At 37.4% G+C, this 26,970-nt stretch overlaps 1 protein-coding gene and 1 pseudogene across 1 annotated transcript in view; both read left to right on the top strand.

Annotated features, from left to right (window-relative positions):
- Positions 1–26,970, top strand: part of LGR5 (leucine rich repeat containing G protein-coupled receptor 5) — a 123,594-nt gene that overhangs the window by 55,618 nt on the left and 41,006 nt on the right. Inside the window, exons 2-3 of the mRNA XM_045555148.1 lie at positions 2,559–2,630; positions 17,259–17,330. Coding sequence (XP_045411104.1) covers positions 2,559–2,630; positions 17,259–17,330 — 144 coding nt within the window. The remainder of the gene's footprint in view (positions 1–2,558; positions 2,631–17,258; positions 17,331–26,970) is intronic.
- LOC123640807 lies at positions 26,560–26,683 on the top strand (annotated as a pseudogene).

Here is a 26,970-nt window from a genome sequence, read left to right as displayed (position 1 = left end):
AGCTCATCTTCTAAGAGGAGCCACATATGGCATGCCAGGTAACACGGAGAAGTTATTATATTAATTTCTGATGGGAAAGGTACTTTCCTTTCCTTTTTAAGAAGAGAATTCACTCTCCCTTCTGATTGGAAATAGCTAATCATATGGTTTCAAACTATTAACACAGACAGTCCTTTGTTTAAATACGAGGAAGACTGCACAAGGAGGTTAACTTTCCCAAGATCACACAGCTAATGAATAGAAAAGTCTAGATTCACACCTGAGACACTATTACAGGCTTTACCGACCTCTTTCTGCTGCCTGAGGCTCCTCCACTGTAAAAAGTGTTCCAGTGGGAACAGAGAGTGAACACTTATGTAAGCTTCACTTCCAGTGCCTGAAATAAGGTAACAAGTATTAAACAATGCAGAGTGCGTCTAAATCTTCTTAACATGTAAATGCCCCTGTTCTATTTAGAGCTTTCTGCAGATAGACAAGATCAATATTTGTTCTGAACTGGTTTGCACATCATCATGCAGAAAAATATAAGAGAGAAAATCAGTGTTCTCCACACCAGCTGTTTGGATGTTGAGACTGGTTTGATCTAAATTACTAATAAACACACTCCAAAAGCAAACCACCTTCATCCTTTTAGGAAATAAGTGCAATATCAGTGAAAATAAGTGACTATTCCTGAGAAATATCAAATCTTTGCAGAGATTATAGTCACCATGAGGAATCCAGAAACTGCATTAATCAGTTTAAGACACAGCTGTTCAGTGAACTAAACAACTATGCTACTTCGGAGAAATATTTGCATGAAAAATTGAAATTATTTATCCATTATTTGGCTCACTTACCTAGACAGTGCCAGAAAAACCCAGACTTTTTAAATATGGACAACAAAAAGTTTTTAGTCTATATTTATGACATTGTTTAGTTTTATTAATAGCTTAAGAGCTTAACTATGGGCTGGGCACGGTGGCTCATGCCTGTAATCCTAGCCCTCTGGGAGGCCGAGGTGGGTGGATCACTCAAGGTCAGGAGTTCAAGACCAGCCTGAGCGAGACCCCGTCTCTACTAAAAATAGAAATAAAAATTATCTGGCCAACTAAAAATATATATAGAAAAAATTATCAGGGCATGGTGGCGCATGCCTGTAGTCCCAGCTACTCGGGAGGCTGAGGCAGTAGGATCGCTTAAGCCCAGGAGTTTGAGGTTGCTGTGAGCTAGGCTGACGCCATGGCACTCACTCTAGCCCGGGCAACAAAGTGAGACTCTGTCTCAAAAAAAAAAAAAAAAAAAAAAAAGAGTATAGCATCTACTTGGCTTCATTATTCTTCACTAGCAGATATTAAAATTAACAGCAATTCTGGGGTGTTTTTTTTTGCCATACTCTGAAACAATTAACAAAATATTTTCTCTTCCTTGCACATTCCTGTGACCTTTTAAAGGCAGAGAATGACCCCTCAATTCATAGCATCATTGATTTAAAGTTAATATTTGATAAAGGAACCAAGCTATTGATACTGAAATCAGCTGGTTGGGTGAAATGGGTGTGTCCACTTTAACAACAGGAAAAATTCAGATTGAAAAGAAGCTCCTTAGCTTCTCTCAAGATAAATTTAAGAATAGAGGTCCGGTGTGAGAATATAATGATATTAGTTCTGAATCTTCGGGTTTGAGCAGCAAGTCATTTCTTAATTCAACCTTCAACTGACATATAAAGTCTGAGTTGGCCTTGATTAGAATCTATCCAGCCTTCAGTCTTTTTTGGCCCCTGAGATACAGACGGCGTACACCAGTGATGCTATAGGGTTATGTGAGAGACAGTAAAGAAATAGAAAAATAAAAACAGAATAAAATCTAATTACACGGAGTTTCACTTAAAACAAAAATTGATTGAGTTCTGCCCAAAGTGGCTTGTTGTTTCCTGTGCCAGGAACTACTGTGCAGGCCCAGCAGGAAGTGTGCTCCAGAGCAGGATCACCTTACACCCTCGTTTTATGGTTCATTTCACTTATTTAATGCAATCTGAGAACGTGCAAAAGGAACATGTTAGAAGGAGGGAATAGGTTTTTGTCTTGTTTTGTTTTGGCTTTTTTTTTTTTTTAAGTTTCTTTGAATCAAAACATTTGTTTTTACAAGGTGCTTAAAGTCCCAGAGAAACAGGACTTCTAGAGTTGCATGGTGAAGACGTTTCTCTTTGTCACATAATTTAAAGCAAGACACAAAGTTGAGTTATGTCTAGAGTTGAGTTATGTCTGCTTCCTTGGCTGTCCTGCTCACATAATTTTAAGCATGAAGAATTACAGCCATGCCCATGCATGGTCTAAATCATTTGGAATTCCATGTAAGCTCCTCCTTAGGGTCTCTAATGTGATGGAGAGCCCATGATGTTGGGGAGGGCGGTGAATGGGAGAAAAGGAGCATATTTAGGATGCAAAATCGCAGTTCACTTGTCAAGCAGAGGAATGAGTTCATTTTACCGTGTGGCTTGGAAATGTGTGGAATGAACAGCTGGATTTCCTTGTGGTGGCATGCGCTGCTCCTCACATGCTGTCTGTTTTCCCCTCCAGAGACCTCAGTATGAACAACATCAGCCATCTGCCCCCGAATCCCCTGCCCAGTCTCCGCTTCCTAGAGGAGTTGTAAGTATCACTGTAGTCTTGATGTGTCCAGTCAACACTGGGCACATTCTTGTGTTTGTCTCTCATACTTACTATGGGAACCAGATAAAACACGGCAGAAAACCTGTCAGCACCAACAATTCTGGCACATGAGGAAACACTTAGTTGGGGTGGTGGGTGGGGGGGAATTGCTTATGATTCTGGAAATCAACTTATAAAAGAGTTTACCATAAGGCTACAACTTTCTAAGGTGAGACGGAGCCAAACAAATTAAAATTTTAAAACAAAGCCTGTTTAAAAGAGCTGGATGGCTCTTTGGAAATAGTTAAGCAGCAGGATATTAAAAGTTTGAATACTGGTTCATGTTTATTAAAATAGCAAGTAAAGCTATAATCAAAACCAAAAACTGCTGCTTGGTTCGGCTTGTGACAGGGAGAATTGAGTCCACATTGCATAGCACCAAAACTTCTTGTCCTGATCACTTTTAATTACTGTTTCCCTACTTTTAAATTTAGCTTCCCTTAAGGCTTCAACAGAAAAACATGAAATCCATAGAGGACTTAAAACTGGGCTCTCCCAAACTCACTGTAAAAAAAAAATTAAAAAGGAGGAAACTAAAATTAGTTAATGATACACAGAGGAATTTTGATTGAGTCTAGTAATCACTTTCTAGAAGATGAAAAAGAACTGCATAAACCAAAAATCTGCATTTAAAAATCCATCTGATCCTCTTACCCTCTGGAGTGATGGGGACTAAGGACCTGATGCACCATCATAGCCTTTGTGAAGAACGTTTGGCACCATTAGTTGAGGAAATCCTCTGACTGTTGATTAAAGGAATTGTTCAGCCAATGACCTCTTTTGAAAATACTTCCTTTATAAATCCTAAAGTCAGGGTCCAATTTGGGGAGTAATTTAAATTGTTAATGCACCACACAATCCACCATGGGAGGTGGAAAAAATGTTCCATCATAACCAAATCATACCCCATTGATCATTTTTTTCAAGAAGATAATATTCTCAAATTTTTCCCCTCCAAAGTTTTATCTATATTTATTTTGATGGCATTAAGAAATGGTATTGTTTTCCTACTGAAATCATTTGATTATGACCAAATTGTTTTCAAGGGGTGTTATGAGGAATCTTAGGTTACTAGATTGTACAGCAAGTTTTTATCATTCAGGGAATGGATTTTCACTCTAGGTTCCTGGCTCTTCTTTTTCCCTCTTCTCTTTGCTCTCTGGACATTTCCATTGCTAGGACTTAACCTTTAAAAGGGCTGGACCATGTCTGTCTTAGTCATGGTTAGTGGATACTAAATAATCAACAAATTTTTCATGAATGAACCAATGAGAAAGCAAAACATGTAAAAAGAGCTTCGTATACATGTCAGCTGCCTTAGGAAAAAGTAATAGATTTAACTGACATTAGTCAATATTTTTAAAGATTAAGTAATTTTCAAACATCAGGATTTTTTTTAATTACATCTTTCTGATTTTCCCTCCCCCACCACAATTAATATACAGTACTTAGCCCAGTTTATACCCATATTTCAGAGGTATGCATTTCCTATCCTTTTCTCTTTAATTTCCTTATAATATCCCATAGCAAAATGCTTCCCTTCTCCCCCAACACACCTCAACTTTAGACCACAAACTGAATCGATAAATAATTCACTTCCTCAAGGACTTTGTTTAATAGAGTTCTTCCCCCAGCAACCCAACTCATTCAAAATAACTCCTCTTTCTTCATGAGGTGAATGTTAATTCTGTTCCAAGGCCAGTTTTTCAAATGATAATTGAGGAAAATTACAAAAAGGGGGGTGGGGTGGGGAACTACCATTTGAAAATGCTACTTTTCTGGATTGTCTTATTTTTATCTCTCTGGAAACTTTACCAAGTGTCTTGACCATAGAATCACAGAATTTCAGAAATAGACGGGACCCTTTAAAGGCTATTCATTTCATTTTCTCGCTCTGTTCTGGAATTCCTTCTGCTGAGCTGGCCTACCTGCTGAATTTAAAATCAAGACCACTTTCCCATATATTAATATAATTCTGTGTTGCATCTAACTGATGTTTTGAAGACAGCATTATTCATTTAGTGGCAAAAGGGTTAGTATTTATAGAACTCGGAAAAATGTTCAACTCCGGTTCATTCCTTTGTTCCCAAGGCTAAGTTTAGGGGGGCTTTTTGTTTTGTTTTTGTTTTTAAAAAAATCCCTTTAGCAGAGCATTTCAATTATGTCTTTATTATGCTGCTGATCATTTCTATTATACTTAGCTATGTTTGAGTCTATATTCTCTTTTAGAGTATAAAATCTTAAAAAAGAATAAGTATAATAACAGTAATAGCTTAGTCTGTGCCAATCACCATTCAAAGTGCTTTACACACATCATCCCACTGAATTCCCTTAATAACTCCATAAATGTAAATATTATTATTATTCTCAGTTAACAGATAAGAAAACTAGACTATAGGGAAAATAAGGAACTTACCTAAGATAATGGAGTTGATAAGTATCAGGGCTAAGATTCAAACCTTGGTCAAAGCTAAGATTCAAAATGACTTTCAAAGCTGTGCTTGGAAAGTGGAGGAAGGGTTAGGAATTGTACATGATTCATCTTGCTTTTCTTTTCCCCAGTAGTACCTAGCACGGTGGTGTTTCCCAGTGCTTTGCAAAGTTGAACACTTTTAAATGTTGTGTGACCTGATTTGTGTAATGATAGGTGTGTATGTCTGTGTCTGTGTCTGTGTCTGTGGGAGGAAATGAAAAAGAGAATGAGAAAGCAAGAAAGAGCTGTCTACCCAGGAGGGAAAAGTTGGATATTGAGGTTATTAATCCACTACGATCATATATTGGCTATGAGAAAAGTTAACATCAGAATTTTCAAGTATAGAATTTTGCCAATCCAGCATATTTGAATAGGTAGAAAGGCTTAGTTAATATTTTTACATATAAATATATATACTTAAGCACTGTGTTTTATATAATATTTTACTCGAACTAACAAATGACCATGCATACAGCTAGATAGAGATGTTTAGGTATCTGTGTGTGTATTTGTGTGTGTGTGTGTGTGTGTGTGTGTGTGTGTGTGTTATGATAATTAGGGCACTGTTTGAAAGTGTAAAGTCTTTCAGCTTATTCAGCTCATCTCTGTGCCTTATCTCCTCATAAATTAAATAGGAAACTGCTACTGACACTATCAATAATATTAATAAAACCCTTATCACAAAACTCAATCTTTAAAAATCACTCTGAATAAAGCCAACTTACTACTCTTCCCCTTAGCTCTAATTACCCCATATATCATATACCCTCATTTAATTCATTTATCTACATTATAAACAAGGTAGATACCCATGGTTCATCCCTCACCCATTGCTAGACCTTAATAAATGTGCCACAGTTCAAAATCCCGTAAGAATCAATAAAGCCCTAGAGATAGCCACTGACAGTGTTTAAAAACGTGTAACTCTGGATAGAGTGACTGTCTGGAGCAAATATTTAAGAAGAATAAAAGCCATCACAGAAAATGGTCTTGCTCTCTCCCTCCTGACATTCTGGTGCACCTACTACCTGTGCCACAAGTTTTGGACCATTCAGGTCTTGTTTTTGGTTTTGTTTTTTTAATGACCCTACAAGGTGACCAGACCTGCACAGGCCAGTCATCCTGCTGGTGGCAATGTGCTGTCACAAAGAGAAGGAGAGAGGTTTTTCCTTTTGCAGGAAACAAACAAACAAACAAAAACAAGTCTAAACGTAGGGAGGCCGTGCTGTGTAGAAAGAAGAGCACACAGTGTCTTGATCCGGAAGCCCAGGAATCCCATCCTGGCTCTGCCGCTTACTAGCTGATAATCTATTATACTCAACCTTGCTGGCCCTATCTATTAAGGTGCTTCTGAGGATCCAAATGAAATGATGATGAAAGAACTCTGGTAAACTATAATTAACATATTGAATTATATTAGTGAAATGAAAACACCTTCAAAAAGATTCTAACCTCCTTTCCTATTTCATAAGCCTGACTTTGCAGGAATCCCGGGTATCTGGGACTTGGGAAGGAAAAGCTGTTTCCTGAGGTTTAATGGATATAGGCAACGATTGCAGATAGTTCTTCACCAGATTTTAACAACCCGAGCAACCACTGCATTTCTCTCCAACAGTACCTCTCCCAGTTCTGCTTACTCACTTCTAAGGACTTCGTGTTAACGCTTGCTGTGTGGACAAATGAAAGACCCTACATCTGGTACATCAGAGTGTGATTCAGATGTTAGGCACTAATGGCAGATGGTGCCTGTTGCTGGCATCTACAAGTTATATTAAACTTAGATTGGCAGTCTGATTAAACCGGGAGGCGGAAATGAATTGTTACCATTTTAAACAGTACAAGTTAAAGGCCTTTATTTCTGAGTAGCATTTTAAAATCTTCCCAGATTCTAGTGCTGCTGGAATCAAATACTTGATTTAGAAAAGAAACATGAGAACCTCTAGGGAGGTCTGTTTTTAAGTTACTATTGTTCCCTGGAACTGTTTGCTCATATTATGGTTGGCCTTGAAGAATCTCTATATAAATAGTAGCTATCTATTATTACAGATGAAATTTGTAATGAGAGATACCAGCAAACTTCCTGAAAGCATAATCTATGCTTGTTACTTCTACCTCCTCACCATGTTACTGAAAATAGTAAGAGCTCTGTCCTGCCTGTCTTTTGAGATTATTTTTCTGAGAATCAAATGGAATGATGATGAAAGAACTTTGGTAAACCATAAGTCACATATTGATTTGTATTTGTAAAATGAAAACACCTTCATGCCCATGAATAATCTTAGTGCCCCTTGACCTCACAGCGATCAGTCTCCTGTCTTCACAGAGCTGGCAATTAATTATAAATGCTGCCTCCTTAAAACTCTAGTGTTATTTCATGACAATTGCTTTGGTTCTCTCCCAAATGACTATCCATACAGCTAGATACAGACATTTAGATATCTGTCATTGCGTGTGTGTGTGTGTGTGTGTGTGTGTGTGTGTGTGTGTGTGTGTATCTTTTGTTAAGACAGTGAGGGCACTGTTTTGAAAGTGCCCTACCTCTGCTTTCTCTTCTTTTTCTCCTTAGCATTCTATTCTTCCCTACCCCCAACTTCTGTAAAATGTAGATATCCTCCAAATTTTCCTCCTTAATTTTACTGTCTCTTTCTCAGTACTTTTTACTTCCTCGTTTCAACACATATTTATGGAGCTACTGGAAACATAAGAGCAAATAGGAATTGCCACATTTGTTTCATTCATTCATTCATTCAGCAAGCCCTACCCTTGGGGAGCTTGCAGTCTAGTGGAGAAGACAGATAATAAGCAAGAAAAAAATCACATATGATATGTGCTAATTGTGACAAGAGCAATGAAGAACAAAAACATGGTTTAGATAAACAGTAAGTAACAGGGGGTGACAAGGAGAGAAAGTCTCTAAGAAGGTGACACCTACTGGCACTCTGGGAGGCCGATGCAGGATTGCTTGAGCTCATGGGTTCGAGACCAGCTTGAAATAGAGTGAGATCCTTGTCTCTACTGAAAATAGAAAAGTCAGCCGGGCGTCATGGCACACTCCTGTAGTCCCATCTTACTCAGGAGGCTGAGGCAGGAGGATCGCTTGAGCCCAGCAGTTTGAGGCTGCAGTGAGCTACAATGACACCTTTGCACTCTACCTAGGGTGACAGAGTGAGACTCTGTCTCAAAAAAAAAAAAAAGAAGAAGAAGAAGAAGAAAGTGACGTCTAAACTGACATCAGGAGGTCGAGGGAGAGTTGGGGGTCCTGGGGCTGGGATAGAGTGTTTTAGGCAGTAGAACAGCATGAGTAGAGGCCCTGAGGTAGAAAGAATGTGACGTGTTTGTGGATCTGCAAGAAGATCAGTATGGCTGGAGCAGAGTAAGACAGAGGGGAAGTGACGTGTGATGCGGTTGGAGAGGAAGGCAAAGACCAGATCATGCAGGGCCTATCAGGCTGTGTATGGAATTAAAGCAATAACAATGGGAAGCCATTGGAGGATTGTATGCAGCTAGTGAAACAATAGGATTTATGATTTTAAAAGATTTCTCTGATTTCTGTATGCAAAATAGATTAGATAATTATGGAAAGAGACCCAGCAAGAAGCTACTAGAGTTGTCTAGGTAATAAATCCATGACTGGAACTATTTCTTCTGTATAGGTGAGCCCCAAATATATGTTTCTGGACCATATGTCTCGTGTCTTTGATTGCTAGACCAGCAGTTCTCAATGTGGGATCCCTGGACAGCAGCATTGGCATCACCTTGTTATTTATTTATCTAAACTTATTCTCTAATCTGAGCTTCTTAGAAATATGAATTCATGTGCTTCACCCCAACCTAGTGAAATGGAAACTATGGGGATTAGACCCAGGAAACTGCCTTTAACAAGCTCTCCAGAAGATTCTGATGCATGGTAAAGTTTGAGGACCACTACTCACTCTAGGCCAGTGGTTCTTGATATTTAGTGGCGTCAGAACACCTGAGGTGCTTGTTAAATCACACATCGATGGGGCCCACCATAGAGTTTCTTCAGCAGGTTGGGGCTTGGGAAGAGAATGTCAAGAATTTGCATTTATATGAAATTCCCAGGTGATGCCCATATTGCTAGTTTGGCAACCACACTTTGAGAATCCCCAACTACTTAAGTGACACCTCCACCTACTACCTTACCAATAGTTTAAAACTCAACATGTGCAGAACCAGATTCATTTATGCACCACCACTCCCAAGCTTTTTCTCCTGCCTTTCCTGCTTTCCACGATCACTCTCACTATCCCAACGGTGCCTGTTGAGTCTATCACTCCTTTTGTGCCTATTGTTTTTCTCTTTCCCCCATCTCCAGCCAATTTTCAAGTCCCAAAGCTCCTAATTCTACATTGTCTTTCTCATTTGTTCACTCTGTTTTGTCACCAGCTAGTTCAGGTTCTCTCTCTTTTTTTTTTCAGAGACAGGGTGTCACTCTCCCATCTAGGCTGGGGTGCAGTGGTGTCATCGTAGCTCACTGTAACCTCCGACTCCTGGGCTCAAGCGATCCTTCTGCCTTAACCTTCTGAGTAGCTGGGCCTACAGGCCTGCACCATCACACCTGCTAATTTTTTATTTTTTGTAAAGATAGGGTCTCACCATGTTACCTAGGATCATCTTGAACTCCCGGACTCAAGTGATCCTCCCGCCTCAGCCTCCCGAAGCACTGGGATTACAAGCACAAGCCACCATGTCTGGCCCAGGTTCTTGTTCTCTCATCTGGATAACTGTTAAAATCTATTAACTAATTAATCACCTCTCCTAATTCATGGAGACCGTGAAGGTCTCCAGGTGATCTTGTAAATGTTAAACAGTGAGAGGTACTTCAAAGTTTCCCATCCTTGAATGTGTATTAGAATCACCTGGAACAATTTGTAAAACTACTAATGACAAGGGCTTTTCCCAGAGATTCTGATTTAATGGGTCTCAGTGGGGACTCAGACATTATATTTTAAAAGCTCTACAGGTGGACTGAGAACTACTGGAATATATGAAAGCATCACTGCAGAGGAAGACAGGGCCTCATCAGTTGGTTGAACAAAGGGACTAAAGGGAAGGTCCAAAGGTGAGAGATGACTCTGAGTAAGGTTATGAGATTAGGTGCTGGGAGATTGGGGAGGCACAGAATCAGGTAATTTAAGGGGATTAACTGACTTTGTCGGCAAGGGGATGTCTGGTTCTGGATATATTAAGTGTAAGATGCCAGCAGGACTCCAAATGGGAATGTCAGTAACACTGTTGGAATGATGGGTCTGTACTAGAGGTAATGATTGGGGAATGGTTTACAAAAAGGTGATATTTGAAGGTGCTGGAATGGATGAAGACCTTGAGAGAGGGTATAGGCTTCTGTGTTTCCCAGTGTGGTTCTCTACCTATGTTATAATCACTGGTTCAGCTTACTAAAAATACAGATTCCCAAATCCTTCCCCGAGAAATTCTGATTCACTGGGTTGGCACTGGGGCCTGGGGATCTGAGTGTTTGTGGCTCCTAAAGTGATGATAATGTACACTAAAATTTGAGCACCACTAGACAGAGCAGAAGAAAAGTTCAAAAACTTGAAGAACATCTATGTTTGGAAGATGAAAACTTAGAAAGGAGCTAGCAAGAAGAAGAAAAAGAAAAGCCCGGCCATAGTGGTGAGAGCAGTAAGATTGTACCGGCTCTGGAAGGCAATGGGAGGAGTTTAAATAAGCAGCAGTGGGCAACGGTTTTCTTATAGCCAGTGCCTGAAGTAATGCAGCTGTTGTGTCTTTGTGTTTTCCTGGTTAGGCACGTTCTTCCGACCAATCTAAGCTCCAGACCAACCTCCTTTAACCAAAGTAATGGTTAAACACTCAAGTTTTAGAGTCAAAATGCTGTTTGACCCAAACTCGCTTGTGTGAACTTTTGCATGTGTGAACAAATAACCTCTCTTTGGCGCACTTTGCCATCTGTAAAAGGGGAATAACAATGTCAATTGTTTAATTGCTTGTTATAATTAATTAGCACCATGTATATGAAGTACTTAACATTGTGGCTACATTGATAAATTGTTTAATAAATGGTAGCTACTATTTATATGCCCAAGGCACTACATGTGGCATATTGAAAGTGCTCAAAGAAGTTGCTAAATTTAAATTTGATGTGTAATAAAGAAGGAGTATTCTTCAGCTATTTCTAATCTGGTCATATAATGACTAGCTATCTTGCAATCGTTATGTCTGACCTGAAGCAACTGTTGCACTATAGCCAGCTGCCTTTGGAAACAAGATCAAATGATCAATCAATACATATTGATTGAGCTCTCTGCTCTGTGTAGGCAATAAGATTCTTGACCTTGGGAGTCTATAATCTAATCAGACTGTTGTAAAAGGGTAGAACATGAGCCAGGCATGATCATGCATACCTGTAATCCCAGCTACTCAGGAGGCTGAGGCAGGAGGATTGCTTGAGCCCAGGATCTAAAAAAAAAAAAAGAGTAGAAAATGAACCTTAATGAACCTTTATAGACAGCATTGTGTAGAATATATCTTATAGGAGAGCTGACTATGAACTGGGGTGATTAAGGAAAATGCCACAAAGGAATTAAAATTGACTTCATTAGTCTGATTAAAGAAACCACAGGGCCCTACCCTGACTAAAGGATCTCCCTGTTGACCTGAAAGAGTTCATTTATTCAATCCAGTGGTCTTAGCCCTTAACAATTCTTAGCCCTTGAACCTTGAAATCTGAATATGTAAATAATAATAAGAGCAAAATGCACAGCTCATGAATACACAGTTTAAGAAAGGAAGCTTTTTGGCTGGATTTGACCAACTGGATATGCTTAACTTATGGAAGGGAGATGTATACCACAGTTTTTGAAAATTGCAATTTTTTAAGGCATATTAGGAAAGACTTTTTCTCTCCAATGGGAAGAAAAACAGTTGATGGAATATCATGATCCTTGTATCTAAGGCTACTGAATTGGCTTTGGAAAACCTTAACAAAGATCCCTTCTGGCTAGGATGGACATCTTATATAAGAAAATCTACCATTGTGTACTTAGTCAATTACAGCAGTGATCCATTACCACAAGTTGAGACAAAATTACATCTGACTGTAAGATTCTTCCTATTTCTAACTCTTCATATGACTCAAACTCATGGCTCTTGTCTGGATTAACCAAAGCCAAACCTGTAAATATAGTTGGCCCCTAGAGCAACAAGAACAAAGTAATCAATTGAATTGAATCATGAATATCAATTTTCATTGACTATGATATTGGTTTCATCACTTATTTGTCTTTCAGAAGTCAGTAATTACAATTTTATCATGGTTTTGGCTAACTTTATTTTAGGGCAACTTTTTTTCAAATGAGAATATTTTGACACATTATAAGAGATAAAAGAATTTTCAGAAATTTTACATTTAAATAATAGTTTAATAGCAGGTAAGTTAAAACTCAGAAGAGTGAAAAGATTCAGAAATAATCACAGAACTACTGAAATCAATATTGGAATATCACAGAGAAGACAAATAGTACTAGAAAACTGGAAATAGGCAAGATCTTCAGAATGGGAAAAGCGGGGAAAGTACTACCATTAAGTCTGATGTTAGCCCTCTTCAAATTTCTAGAACAAATTAATTTAGCATTTATAGACTGTGTGCTCTCTCAGTCTCATGTACTTTGTAAAAGTTGGAAAATAAAGCAATAATTTCTAGGAGCCAGCATGAATTTGTTAAGTAGTCTGAAATGTCTTCCTTTAAATCACAGGAATTATCATATTCAAGTTCATTCTACTCTAATTATTTAGGTAGCACTGCTCTTGCACACTTCCATGCTCCATAAGACTAGACTATGTTTAAATGAAATAGGAAAGAGATAATGTTTTTCATTTTACATAAAACCTTTCTGAGCTTTGTTGTCTTCATCTATAAAATGTGGACAATAATAATCCCTGACCCATCTCCATTATATAAAGTATGGGAAAGTGCTTCTTAAAATGTTAGTGACATGTTATAATAAGGAAATCTTACAATAGACAAGAAGAAAAATGGGGGATGGGGAGAATGAAGTAGGAAGGAAGGAGAGCAGGCAATGCAAGTGTAATATGAAAGCAACTTTAGGGCAGAAGATAACCTTTGTGGAAGAAACCTATTATTTTTTAAAAGTGAGGGCAATGAGGCCCAGAGAAGTTAAGTAATTGCATTGTCTCACAACAAGTTCATGGTAAAAAGAAAGAAAACTGAAAAGGGAATGGAAAAAAAAAATCTAAATTAGGAGTCAAGGAGTTCATGCAAGAGCTGACCCAGGAGGCCTGGTAGAACTGGCCAGGCCCTCTTGCTTATCTCTGAAAATGCCACTCAGCCAAGGGGACCCACACTGGACCATGGTTCCCTGCACAGTAATTTTCAGAGGGCCCCAAACAGAGAACAGGATCATATACTCTCTGCACTCTCAGTACTAACCCCATTTTATACACACACCTTTCCCTCCCTACTCCAATGTTCAGAGAGGAAAAATCAGACTTAACGTGTGATTGCTTTGCTCTCATCCCTCCATTGTACAAAAAAAGATTCCAAAAAAAAAAATTCCTTTGGATTACTTTAAAGATTCGAATTCACAATTCAAAGAAAATTATACATTCTCAAAAATAGTTTAGTTGGTTGGTATAGCATCAAAACATCTAGTTTTTGATTTGTGAGAATAGGAACGTGTCTACAGTAACAATGATTTTTTTTTCTTTCTATAGCAATTAAGTCAGTAAAACTAACAACAGGTAGGACAATGTGAATCATGTATGGAGTAAAAATATCTTATATAAAAAGACATAGAAGTTTCTCTTATTGTTATGTCTTATAAAAATAAGACAATGAAAGAGATATTCATATGAAATAATAATTTTAGAAATTATTTTAACTCTAATAATTTGAGAGCTGGGAAAAAAACCCTCTCAGCCAAATGGTATGTGGGTCTTGAGAGTTGGAAAAGTGCTGCTCAGAGATCTGTCAGTTCAAATCGTCACAGGAAAGATTTGTGTGTGGTTCTGGGTATTTGTGTACTGTGTATTCATTTGAAAGTCTGTTTTATTCCTATAGTTCATATATATTTAGGTTTTCAAAGTACTGAAATCATCCCACATGGTAAAGAAATAAGAGGGGAATGATTTCCTTACATTGTTGTTTTTGTCAATGAGACAGATCTGCCACCAGCACAGCAAACAGCTCACAGTACATCATAAATTCTTTTGCAGACTCCCCTGATAACACAGGTCAGTGGTTCCACAGATGAGTTCTGAATGCAGACTCAGGGGCACTGAAAGTCCCTGCCCAGAAAGGAAAACAACTTGTGTGAAGTGAGTTTCAGGAAATGTAACAGAAAAGTATTTACCTTAACAATAATTTAGCCTAATTAAAATAAATGAAGTTTTTACTTTCTCCTTTTCATTTCCAAAGTCAATGTCTCAAAAACCATCAAGCTAGATGACACTGCTAAAGCACTAGAAGTTGATAAGCAATTATCTCAAGGCTGTGTTCTAGAACTCAAAACTGGACTGTTGAAGCCATGACTGTTTTGACTGGAGTAACAGTTACCAGTCAGTTTAGTCTGATCAGTTACTCTGGGTAAGGGAATTATTCTAGAAGAGAGAAAGAATGGATACTGGGGGACAGTCAGTAGTCTCTACTTAAATGATTAGTTGGGTGCTACTGGGGCAACCAACTATGTTTCAGACATTACTCAAGACCTTATAATGGATACAAAGAGAATTCCCAGGTTCAAGGAGTTCCCAGGCTTTTATGAGTCATAAGACAGGCCCACACTATAACACAAGGTAGACTATAAAATCCATAAGCAAAGCTCAAGTGCTACCAAAAAAGTTCAAAGTAGAGAGATTGCCCATCAGTTTGGAAGCTCAGAAATGAAGTTGCCTTGAGAGACAGGAAGGGAGTGAAAGGAGAGCATTTTAGATGGGAAAAAGGGCTAGAAGGGAGAAAGTGGAGGACATGTCTAAGAAAAGCAAGCCACATGGTCTGGTTTAGCTCCAGCGTCAAATAGGGACCAGGGAATTATGGGAGGAGAGGCTGAGAGGACTTTTTTCCATTTCTTTTAACCTGACATGGGAACTGACAGAGGGTTTTTGAACAGGGTAGTGATATGATCAGAATTGGAGTTATAAAGACCATCAGTGAATGTAGAATGAGTTAGAGTAGGCAGAGAATGAATATGGGAAGACCACATGGAAGGTCAGAGCTACAGTCTAAAGAGGTTTTCTGATAAGACAATGTTGTAGGAAATGAAATAAAACATCTCTGAAGTCACCCTGGTCAAATACGAAGCTGAATTACATGTTAGTAACATATATTTATTGAATACCTACCATGCTTAGGCTAGCAGCTCTGAAACTTTTCTGATCTTGTACAGGAAGAAACATACTTCCTCCCCTCAATCCATTTTCACAAATATATTTGGAAACAAATGTTTTATAAAATAATTCTTCAACCAATGCATTCTGCTACTTTTCTACTCTATTTTTCTCTTAATTCTAGACTGAGCCACAAAATGTATCTATCCTTTGAAAAACACTTATTTAGGCACCATGAGAAAGGCAAGAGGACTGTGGCACAAGAACTACCCAAGTCTTTTAAAAGATTATTATCTGTTCAGGGAAGGAAAAATAGGCACAAACACAAAAGACCACAAGACAAGGTAGGAAAATCATGGAGTTTTGGAGCTGGAAGAGACCCAAGAAGCCATCTTATCTTAACATTTCATGTACTTAGTGAGAAAATGAAACTCAGAAACATTAACTAACTTATTTAATAGCACAGAGCAAGTTAGCGCTGCAGAGGCAAAATAAACAGGGCCTCTTGGAGAGGCCCAAGTCCCTTATGTTATCAAATTTTTAAAAAAAGCAGGATCACAAAAATTATGGTATATTTTAATTTTATTTAATTTGGACTAAGCAAATAATGCTTTTAATATACATGCCACAAATACTGCTCAGAAGTTCCAATCATATGATAATTGCAGTATTTATTTAAGTACTCACCGATGATACATAATCAATGGTGTGGACTGGCAATGGGGCACATATTTAAAGTTGTAGGATGAATGGCTTATTTCAGTCCAGTCAGTGGGTCTCCATGACTGAATTATCTCTCCTTCGAAGGTAATATCAAAAGTGTAAATTTGAGGCTGTTAGGCCCTTCAGTAATAACTGCTCATCATACAGAACAACTCTACCCTTATTTCCAAACCCCTGTCTCCATCAAGAAAAGACAGTGTATCTTTGTTCCCCGTTCTGCCCACTGTTCTAGGATGGGATCAGCTCCTCAAAAGATTTTGTGCTCTTCCAAGTCACATTGTTGTCCTTGGGTTTTCTGTTTTTTGGGACCCTCTACCATCTGAGGTTATGGCTTTGATGTGGCTGCCAAAAAAAGTACTGAATCCGATGTTTCAGGTACCACACCTTGTGGATCTTTTTGCATATTTTCCCACCTCAACTGTCTTCCAATTAGAAAGATATTATAAAGTGAACTTTTAAATTTTACCAGTTAATGATGTCAAAAGTTTCCATTAAATAACCTATGTTCATGTCTTCCATACTAAACTCTCTTTGTTTTCAATTTTTTAAGGCATGACTCAATTAAAACTTGTTAAATTAATTAAGCTACTCTACCTTTTTCTGGTAGACTTAAGACAAAATGGATTGTGATAGTCCGCATTCTTATTTGACAAGTTTAATAAGAAAGTTGGTATTTTGTGATATAATTGCAACAGACATATTCTTATGTTTGATTGTCTAATTTATCCATGCTTGTAAGCATGAATAAATTAAAACTGTTTAAGAACAGTTATGTATATATAATGTAAATGGGAAAATGATTTATGGTAAAAGAGGTAATTTATTACATTCCTTTTTAGGCATTTCTGTCAACATTTTTGTTAGAAATGTATAGAAATTTTTAACAAAATATAACAAAACAAAGTTCTTTATAGTTGCTTTTGGCATTTGTGGTTTGAACATAGCTGTATTGCATTATTTAACAACTAAATGAATTCCATGTGAAGAGAACCATGCTCACTCTCTCTCCTTTCCACTGAAACCCACAGACGGCTCGCTGGAAACGCTCTGACATACATTCCCAAGGGAGCATTTGCTGGCCTTTACAGTCTGAAAGTTCTGTAAGTAAACCAAGGCTCATTGTATATATTTCTGATTCTAGTGTCAAATGACTGCTAATTAACTTAAAAAGATTGAGTCCTTCTAATAAACTATTTAGATCCATGGGATAATTTACCTAATTTAAAGTCTACCTTCATTGGTGCCATAGAACCATACTACACTTGGCTAAATTTGTATATGAAAAAAATTCTTTTCTAACTTTAATATCTAAAATTGTTCGCCTCTAAATAACCACCTTACCAACTCAAACTTTTAAAAAAATAACAATTGAACAACTTGGGAGTTAGGGGCACCAACCCCCCATACAGTCGAAAACATGCATGTAACTTGACTCCCCCAAAACTTAACTACTAATAGCCTACTGTTGACCAAAAGCCCTGCAGATAACAGAACAGTTGATTAACACATATGTTGTTTGTTATATGTATTATACTGTATTCTTCCAATACAGTAAGCTAGAAAAAAGAAAATCATAAGGAAGAGAAAATGTATTTACTATTCATTGAGTGGAAGTGGCTCATCATAAAGGTCATCCTTGTCATCTTCATGTTGAGCAGGCTGAGGGAGAGGAAGGGTTGGTCTTGCTGTCTCAGGAGTGGCAGAAGTGGAAGAAAATTCTAATGCAAGTGGACCCTCACAGTTCAAACCTGTGTTGTTCAAGGGTCAACTGTATTTCCCTTTGCCTTTGTATTATGAAATGGGGAAGTGTGTCTTCAAAAGCATTTTGATCGCTGAGTCAGCACTATAAATCACTATGATGCTACATAATGAGACCACAGTTTCAGATCAATTTCAAAGTTTGTTTCCTTATGATGCACTGAATAAGAATCAGCTAAAAATATACTATGTTTGTGTTTGACCTGTGAATAGAGGTGGGAAAGCCTAGTGCATAGCAGATACACTGAATAGTTGCTTAATTAAGAAATGGTTATTTTTTGAGAATTGTAAACATGGGTTTTCTTATGTAATGTCCAACTTCCCAATTTATCAGAAAACTTATTATTATTAAACACCTCCTTCCTTTAGTACTCATTGCTTAATTTTCTTTCAGTTTGTTCTGTTTGGGAAAAAAAAAAAGGCACCTAGGTAGAGAAAATAGATACTGCAAGTTGAAAGTAATACTAGGGAAATTTTATTCCAGGAAAAAAATCCTGATTTTATTTCTTTTCTTTGAGATAAAAGTTATTAACTCTAGAAAAGCATTTAATATATTTTTGCTTAATGAAAATTGCACTTCAGTAGCCTGAGGGATACATAGGTAAAAAAGCAGTTTAATTAAATTTGATATTTTGCTAAAAGTTAAATTCAACAGCAAAACCATTGTCTGATCTGGTTAGGTAATTGGGTTTGGCGTCTCTTCCCCTCTTTGGACTTTTTTTGCTAATAATAAGTTGTCATGTTGCCAAACCCTAATGCTAATTCATTATGTGGTAAAATTCTGAGTTGTACTACCAGCTCCAATACATATATCTCCACAAACTCAGCAAAATATTAACCACTTAAAATGCATCACAAAAGTCAAGTTTAGATAAAACAACTAAAGTGATTTTTTTCCAACGTTGAGCTATTTTGGATACTTGTCAAATAAATTATACTATAATGAATTATTTTAATTCAATTAGCAAAATATATATTGGATATATGGGCTGGTGTGTTTGTGTACCTCCAGCCATCATGATATATTTGAATTATGAATATGTAATATGAATACATAGAAATTAAGTAATATAAATATATATGAATTATATGTAAACTAGCTATTATCATTACATAGAATTACAATTTTAAGTTCTTGAATTCTCACATGTGAATTATTCAAGTTTTTTATGAATTTTTCCACCTTAACATTTTTAAATTTTCTAGTTATACTATTATATATTTCTAATTGTATCATATTACCATTGAATGTTTGTATCTCACAATATACTAAAGACCCATGAAATTAGAGCTGTCATCTGTCCTGGTCACTGGTATATCTCCAACTCCTAGAACAGTTCCTGACTCATAGTAGACACTCAATTGTTGAATGAATGATTCAGACAGATGAACAAAGAAAACTAGGAAGTTCTAGATTTTTCAACTTTTTCTTCATTTTGTATGATGTTGACCAATGCTGTATGTTTATTAATGGAACATCTATTGTATAATGTATTAAGCAAAAAAATCGTGCCTTCATATCTGGTATGGGCTTCTACTTGCACGCAGGCTTTATTCACCCAAAATGCTTCTGCACACCCTTCGCTGGTTCCTGTGGTGCATTTTGCCTTACTGCTCCAGAAAGCATTGCATTAATCTGACTTAAAAATGAAAATCATAGGTTATCTCTCAAACTTACCATTTAAATATACCCTTTCCACCAGAAGAAAAAAAATGAAATGTGCCTTTTAGACCCTCTCTTTTATCCACTCCCAACTAACCAATGTTTCCTGTCTTCTGTGCACAAGGGTTCTGCGAAGCCTGGTGAGTGTGATACTCAAAACGGCATGAAACAAATAATTGCTAGAAATATAAAAATCAATAAATATGGTTAATGCCCTTGAAGAGCTTATAATATGGTGACAGATTGTGGGACCAAGATAGTGGGATGAAGGCAGACAAACAGATTACTTCTGACTCCTGTGGAAAGTCTGTCTAGCGATGGGTGCAAGGTACTGTGGAACTACAGAGGTTGGGAAGCATTTAGTTCAGCCTGACAGTTTGCATTGGGCTTCGTAGGAGAGAGCTTTTCCCAGAGAGATGACCCAGGAGATGCATCTTGAAGCACAACTGGGAATTAGCCTCCCAAAAAAATGGCTGAGTGAGGGGGCAATATGCACAGAGACACAGAGGCAGGAAAGACCTGGGATGAACAGACAGCCCCAAGCAGGTTAGTGCTCGTGCATTCAGGAGAAGATGGAGAGAATTTGAAGAAGAGCCTGGAAAGACAGAAGGGGTTCTGGTTGCAGGGACATATGTCACATCAAAAAATGTATACATGGTTATATTCTAGGCATGATGAGTAGCCAAGGAAACGATGTAAGCAAGGGAATGCCATATTTGGATTTTGCAGTTTAGCTAGATCACTGTCGATGTGAGGAGAGTTCAAGAGGAGCAAGACCCTGACAGGAATTGTGTTCACTCTTCTCTTTGTTTTGATAACATAAAGACTAATACTCAACAAGTGGACTCAAGTTGTCAGATATTTTGAAAATATTTTGGTGTTTGTCTTACCCTATTTGGGCTGTTATAACAGAATACCACTGGATAATTTGTAAAGAACAGAAATTTATTTCTCACAGTTCTGGAGACTGGGACGCCCAAGATCAAGGTGCCAGTATCTTGTGAAGACTGTTCTCTGCTTCCAAGATGACACCTTGAATACTGAGTCCTCCAGAGGAGAGGAATGCTGTGTCCTCACGTTGCAGAAGGTGGAAGGATAAAAAAGGAATGAACTCCCTCCATCAAGCCTTTTTATAATGACATTAATCCATTTCACAAGATTGTGCTCTAAAGATTTTTAAAGCAATAATGGGGGGACGTGGGGTAAATAAAAAATGGCTGGGCATGGTGGCTCATGCCTGTAATCCTGGCACTCTGGGAGGCCGAGGTGGGAGGATCGCTTGAGTTCATGAGTTTGAGAACAGCCTGAGGAAGAGTGAAACCCTGTCTCTACTAAAAATAGAAAAAGTTAGCCAGGTGTGGTGGCAAGCGCCTATAGTCCCAGCCTCAGCCAAGGCTGAGACAGGAGGATTGCTTAAGCCCAGGAGTTTGAGGTTGCTGTGAGCTAGGCTGATGCCATGGCACTCTAGCCCAGGCAACAGAACAAGACTCTATCTCAAAAAAAAAAAAAAAAGCAATAATACAAAGTATTTATAAAGGAAATTTTGTTAATGAAATTCATTGAGATCCCTATGTTTCTTGTTTCTCTACTAATTTAATAACAACATCTCCCAAAAGGCTCCACCCAACACTTCCCAAAGGGCCCCATCACCCAACACTGTTGCATTGGGAATTAAGTTTCAACACGAATTTTTGGAGGGGAGAAAAACATTCAAACCACAGCCATGTTAGAGCAATGGTTCTCAACCACAGTGGTTCTGCCTGCTACCTAGTGTTTTGGAAATTTGTAGAGGCATCCTCAGTTGTCTAGATAATTGGAACATAGTAAACTGTCCTACAATGTACTGCACAGCCCACCATGAAAAACTCTCCCTCATCCTATCTGACTGTCCCTTCATACCAAATATAAGTCAATACTACTACAATGCATAATTGTTCTAAAAGATTTTATAAGAAGTTCTGCATAAGCCTCTTAATTTGTGTAGGAAAAATTAAATGAAGTAAATATTTTCTCTCACAATTATTGAATCATTAACTCAGCTCACACATCCTGTCTATTTCTGGTATTGTGGGATTTCTAACCGCATATTCAATTTGAAATAGTGTTACCACAGTGGAAGAATTACCTCAAAGGCCACAAAACAAATTAAAAATATATAACCATGGAAATTTGAAACTTAAAAACAGTTATTAAATTAGGGGAGAAACAAGAAACACAGGGATCTCATTGAATTTTATTAACAAAGTTTGCTTTATAAATATTTTGTATTATTGCCTTTTAAAATTTTTGGAGCACGAGCACACAAGATTTATGTTGTGGGTATTAAATAATGATATATTTATTTGAGAGTGGCCAGCCCATTGCTTTTTTAATCTTATTCTTTCACTCCCTAGCAGGGTCTACCACTCAACTTGTGTGAAAGCAGTTATGTGACTGTTTCTTTTTGCAATTTTACTTCAATTCCCCATTGCCTATGGAGGGATATGCTCTCCTGGGCCTTTTGAAGTGCTGAAGAATGAATGTTCGCCTCAGCATATTATGGAATTTTGACACAGGATAAATGTTCTCTATCATGTCTCAACACTATCTTGCCCAAAAACATAGGGAATTATTTTAACACTACTCACCCATAAGAAACACTCATTTTGGAGACTATCCATCCTCATTTGTGTGTCACATGCCCTCATTTTCTCCACTACAACATTTGTAATTTGTCCTGGAATGTTATCTTTATTTTAGTAAAGTTATTTCCTTCTTTCCCTGATAATATGTAAGTATGCTCCGTTATTACATATCTTAGCTAGTTTCTCTTCTAGTATCCATCTACACCTCTATTCTCATGTTCTTATTCTTGTACACAAGGGCTTCTGATCATATTATTTTTCTCACACTCAGCCTTACCCATTAAAAGTAGAGGCAAGCATCTGACTCATTCATAAAAATGTCTCCTGTGGTAGTCACATGTGAGCATCATGTATAGAGTGGTACACATATCATTTTACTATAAATTACTTTTCTTATATTTCTCCTTGATAATACAGTTAAGGCAGTACATTGTATTGATCTTTTTCTTTGAAATGTGTGTGAATAGGCTACATTTTTGTGAATTTCATTTAGGTATAGTAGAAGAAACATTACAAAATATTTGTTATTAAAGGGAGCATTGGATCCAATAGGGGTGAGAACCACAGTGCTTGAGGTAAAATGCTGAATGAGATAGACCCGTCCTTACCCTCAGGGAAACTGTCTCAAATATTTTATAAAGTCCAAAAGTGGCTGAGGAAGAGAAATAACTAATTGTCTTGCAGCTTGGTGAAAACGATAACATGAGAGTAATATTCATGTGGGTAAAACAAGAGAAAGATAATAGTGATTATTATCACTAAGTCCATTAAGATGGAGACTACAGATGGCAACAGCCATCCTTGGCTAGGGCTGTTTTATATCTGAAATTTTATTACTGTGAGCACTGAAAGATCACTAATATTTAAGACTATTATCCCTGTAAATATTGGCCTTAATAAAAATAAATAAGTGATTTGGTTCCATATTGCACAATACCAAGTCCAGTGGAATTCTGAACCAGGCTATCCTCAACAAAGGTTCATTTTCTTGTGTGAGCCATTCAGTTAGGGAATGGTTCGTCCTCCCACTGCCCAGCACTTAAACCAAAGCCACGTGGAGGTGATGAGTAAAACTAACCACAGAAAAGTCACAATTAGCCCGAATTACCCCATTCCCAGCCAGACCCAGAAGAGAGCTTGACAGTTACTTAATATCTACACAGAGGACAATTTGGCAGAGGAAATACCTACGAATTGAGCTAAATCTCCATTCAACAAGTTATTTCATCTCCCTCCACGTCACTGTACCTGTTCTTATTTAGTCCTGATGGTTTAAAAAAAAAAAAAAAGATAACCAAAAAATTGTATAGAGTAGCATGAGGATGCTGTATGAAATAGAGAATACTTTGAAGCTCCTCAGGGAAAGAAATTAAGAAAATATGAACTCATCCTCTGTCTCTAGAGAAAGCATTTCATTTTCTTTTCTTACCCACATGTGAATGATAAAAATGAACTTATAAGTGCCTACACCCATATTCAGTCTGTGGTGCATTCTGCTTCTATCCTATGTATTCAGTGAGGAGTATTTTCAAAAGAAATTAGCAGCCATGTCGTGAATGTTTTCTGTTTTAATTGCACTCTGTAGTACTATAAACCCTTAGTTTTGTTTCCCATTGGAATGTCTTAAACAAAAAACAGAATTTTCTAATTAACTCACCGGAGACTTATAAGGATATAATGGAGATAACTTGCTCCTGTTTTGTCATTTGAAAGTAATCAAACAAAAGTTCCTTCTTTAGGGAGAGATCAGGGCCTAAATTGGTTTTTTTAAAGTTATAGTTTTGGTGTTTTATTGGTAGAAGTAATTGAAAAATTAGATCACTGGGAGGTAGCTTGGGGGTAGCTTTAAAAGTTATCATTATTAAAGCTCATTTAAGTTTCATTTTCTGAAGGCAGATATATAAGCAACCAAGAAAGCTTGCAACTATTCAATGATGGAAAACTATCTAAATACCTCTTAACCTCTACTCTAACTTTTCAGATATTTTAGGAAAACTACATTTTAAGAGTTTCACTGTTTGGTTAGCAAAGTATAGAAGGACAATTCAATACATACTTTGTACCAGTAATACATTACCTACAAAATTTAGACATCAGTTAAGTCCATTATCTGTATCTTACCTTCATAAATTTATCACAAAACTAATACATTACTTGGAAAACATTTTTGTGAACTGAAAATTAGATATAGCTTGAAACTGCTTGGAAAAGTGTAAAATAACATAGAAATTTAGACTTTTAATATTTAGGTAAGTTATGCAAAATATGGAACAGAAGCTGCCATTCTCCTAATTTCCTAACTGGCAAGTCAAGTGCGAAATCTCCCTAAAACTCAACTGTATTCACAAGAAACCAATGCATTTAAGACTCTTGATTTATGAAATTTTAGTTGAATCCAAATTTAACATAATGAAATTAGTGGAGTAGAACTATTGGAATACAAATGACATAATTATGACCCTTAGAAAACAGAATCTCAGGCATGGTGAGAAAAGTGTAAATTTTATGATCAAATATTTTTCATATCTTATTTGTATGTGAGCACATATTTGTATATATAAAATTTTTATAAACACTTTCATATTTTAATCCTCAAACACCTTTTCAATCAAATAATATTATTCCCATTATACAGATAAAAGACCAAGGGGCAGGGAGGTTAAGTGGGTTTGCTTACCAAAACTAAAAACTTAGGTCTTACCTCCAAGCCCAGCATAGCGCTTCCTCAAGTTCAGGTAAAATATTCTGTTAGAAATATTTAGATAGCCGGGAACAGTGGGACATGCCTGTAGTCCCAGCTACTCAGGAGGCTGAGGTGGGAGGGTCCCTCAAGCTCAGGAGTTCAAGTTCAGCCTGGGCAACAAAGCAAGACCTTGTCTCTAAAAAAAGTAAAATAAAAAATTTAAAAAATGAATATTTAGCATAGTGTAGGGTGGTTCTTAGTGTGTGGTGCCTTGCTCAGCAGTATTGGCATCACCTGGGAGCTTGTTAGAAGTGCAAATTTTCTGGCACCTACCCAGACCGACTGAACCGGAAACTTTGGAGCTGGAGCTCAACAATTTGTGTTTTATCAAGCCTTCCAGTGGATTCTGATGAAACTTAAAGCTTGACAACCACTGGCATAGAGTTTTCTTTCTCTTTGACTCATTAATTAAAATGTCACATCCAGTACAAAAATTATGAATTTTGAGAAAGGATTTATGAATGTATGTAGAAAGGGCCAACCTTTATTGAATGCTTACCATGTGGCAGGTATTGTTCTAGGAACTTTCACTCTTGAATCATCACAATAAGCCCTTGTGAGATCACTGATCATTAAGACATGGAGAAATTGGGTTATTTCCTGGAGGCTACACCACTAGTGGCAAAGAAGGGGTGGTCAGATTTGAGAACCCATGCTCTTAACCATACCGTAACCACACAAGCTGAGAATTTATACACAAAGCAAATATTCCTCAGGAGAATGCTGCATGGTACGCTGGAATATACACTAAGCTTTGGAATTAGATATTCCTGGGGTTGAATCCTTAACCAGCCAACTAATGAAAAGAAGCTTCCATTGTAGCGATGAGAGTTGTTACAAAAATCCAAATATAAGTTGCTAACCTAATAAGTAGAAATATTCCTTTAAAATTTCTGCTTTCCTAAAATAGTCTTCTGCCTCAGGCTTACATGGACCATGAAATATTGGGGGAAAAAAATATGCTGCCGAGAAATTTTGTGTTATAAAATTTATAAATAAGGTAGCAAAATATAAGAAATCTAATGGGAATTTTTTTTCAGGCTATTTCCCCACTAACAAGGATATATTTTTATTTCACTGTTGCCAGGTGTTTCCATTCCGTAGTCTCCATACTCTGAAAAAACTGTTCAACCTAGGAGAGTGAAAGCACAAATACTTCACAGAAAGAATTTAATTCGTATCAAAATACGGCCATGCACAAGCAGGGAGAAGATCTTTAATAGCTTCCTACTTCTATTTTATTTCCATTCAGTCTAATCTATGCAGCCACCAGAATGATCCTTTAAAAACATAAATATTAAGAGCATGTCATTTCCCTCCTTAAACCTTTCAACAGCGGTTTCTCATCACATTTAACATAAGGTCTTACTGCCTGCAAGGTCGTCAGCGGTGCCCAACCTTTTTAACACCAGGGACCATTTTCATGGAAGACAGTTTTTCCACGTATGGAGTGGGGATGATTTTGGGATGATTCGAGCACATTACATTTATTGTGCACTTTATTTCTATTATTATTATTACACTGGAACACAGAATGGCATAGCTTTGCGCAGTAGCAGTATCATAGCCAATGAGGTTTGTCCAAGGCGTGATTATTGCTAATTGAAAACTTTTCCCAATACCCTGCCATGACGACTTGCGATATAATGAAATAATTATGCAACTTACCATAGGTTGGGGACCCCTGCATGAGATAGCATCACATCCTCTCCCAGCCTCTTGCCCTCACTCATTCCTCTCCAGTCACGATGGGCCCTTTGCTGCTCCCTCCACAGTCAAGCAAGCTCCCTCCAGCCTCTGGCCCTTTGCACCTGCTCTTCCCTCTTCCTCAGTAATTCTTCCCAGATGTTCATAATGGTTTGCTCCCTGACTTCATTCTGGTCCCTACTCAAATATCACCTTTTCAGAGAAACCTTCCCTGACCACATTTAAAATAAAAATCTCACCCCCTG

Source organism: Lemur catta, chromosome 6, assembly GCF_020740605.2.
Source record: "Lemur catta isolate mLemCat1 chromosome 6, mLemCat1.pri, whole genome shotgun sequence".
NCBI classification, from domain to species: Eukaryota; Metazoa; Chordata; class Mammalia; order Primates; family Lemuridae; genus Lemur; species Lemur catta.
This window is presented reverse-complemented; position numbering and strand designations above follow the sequence as displayed.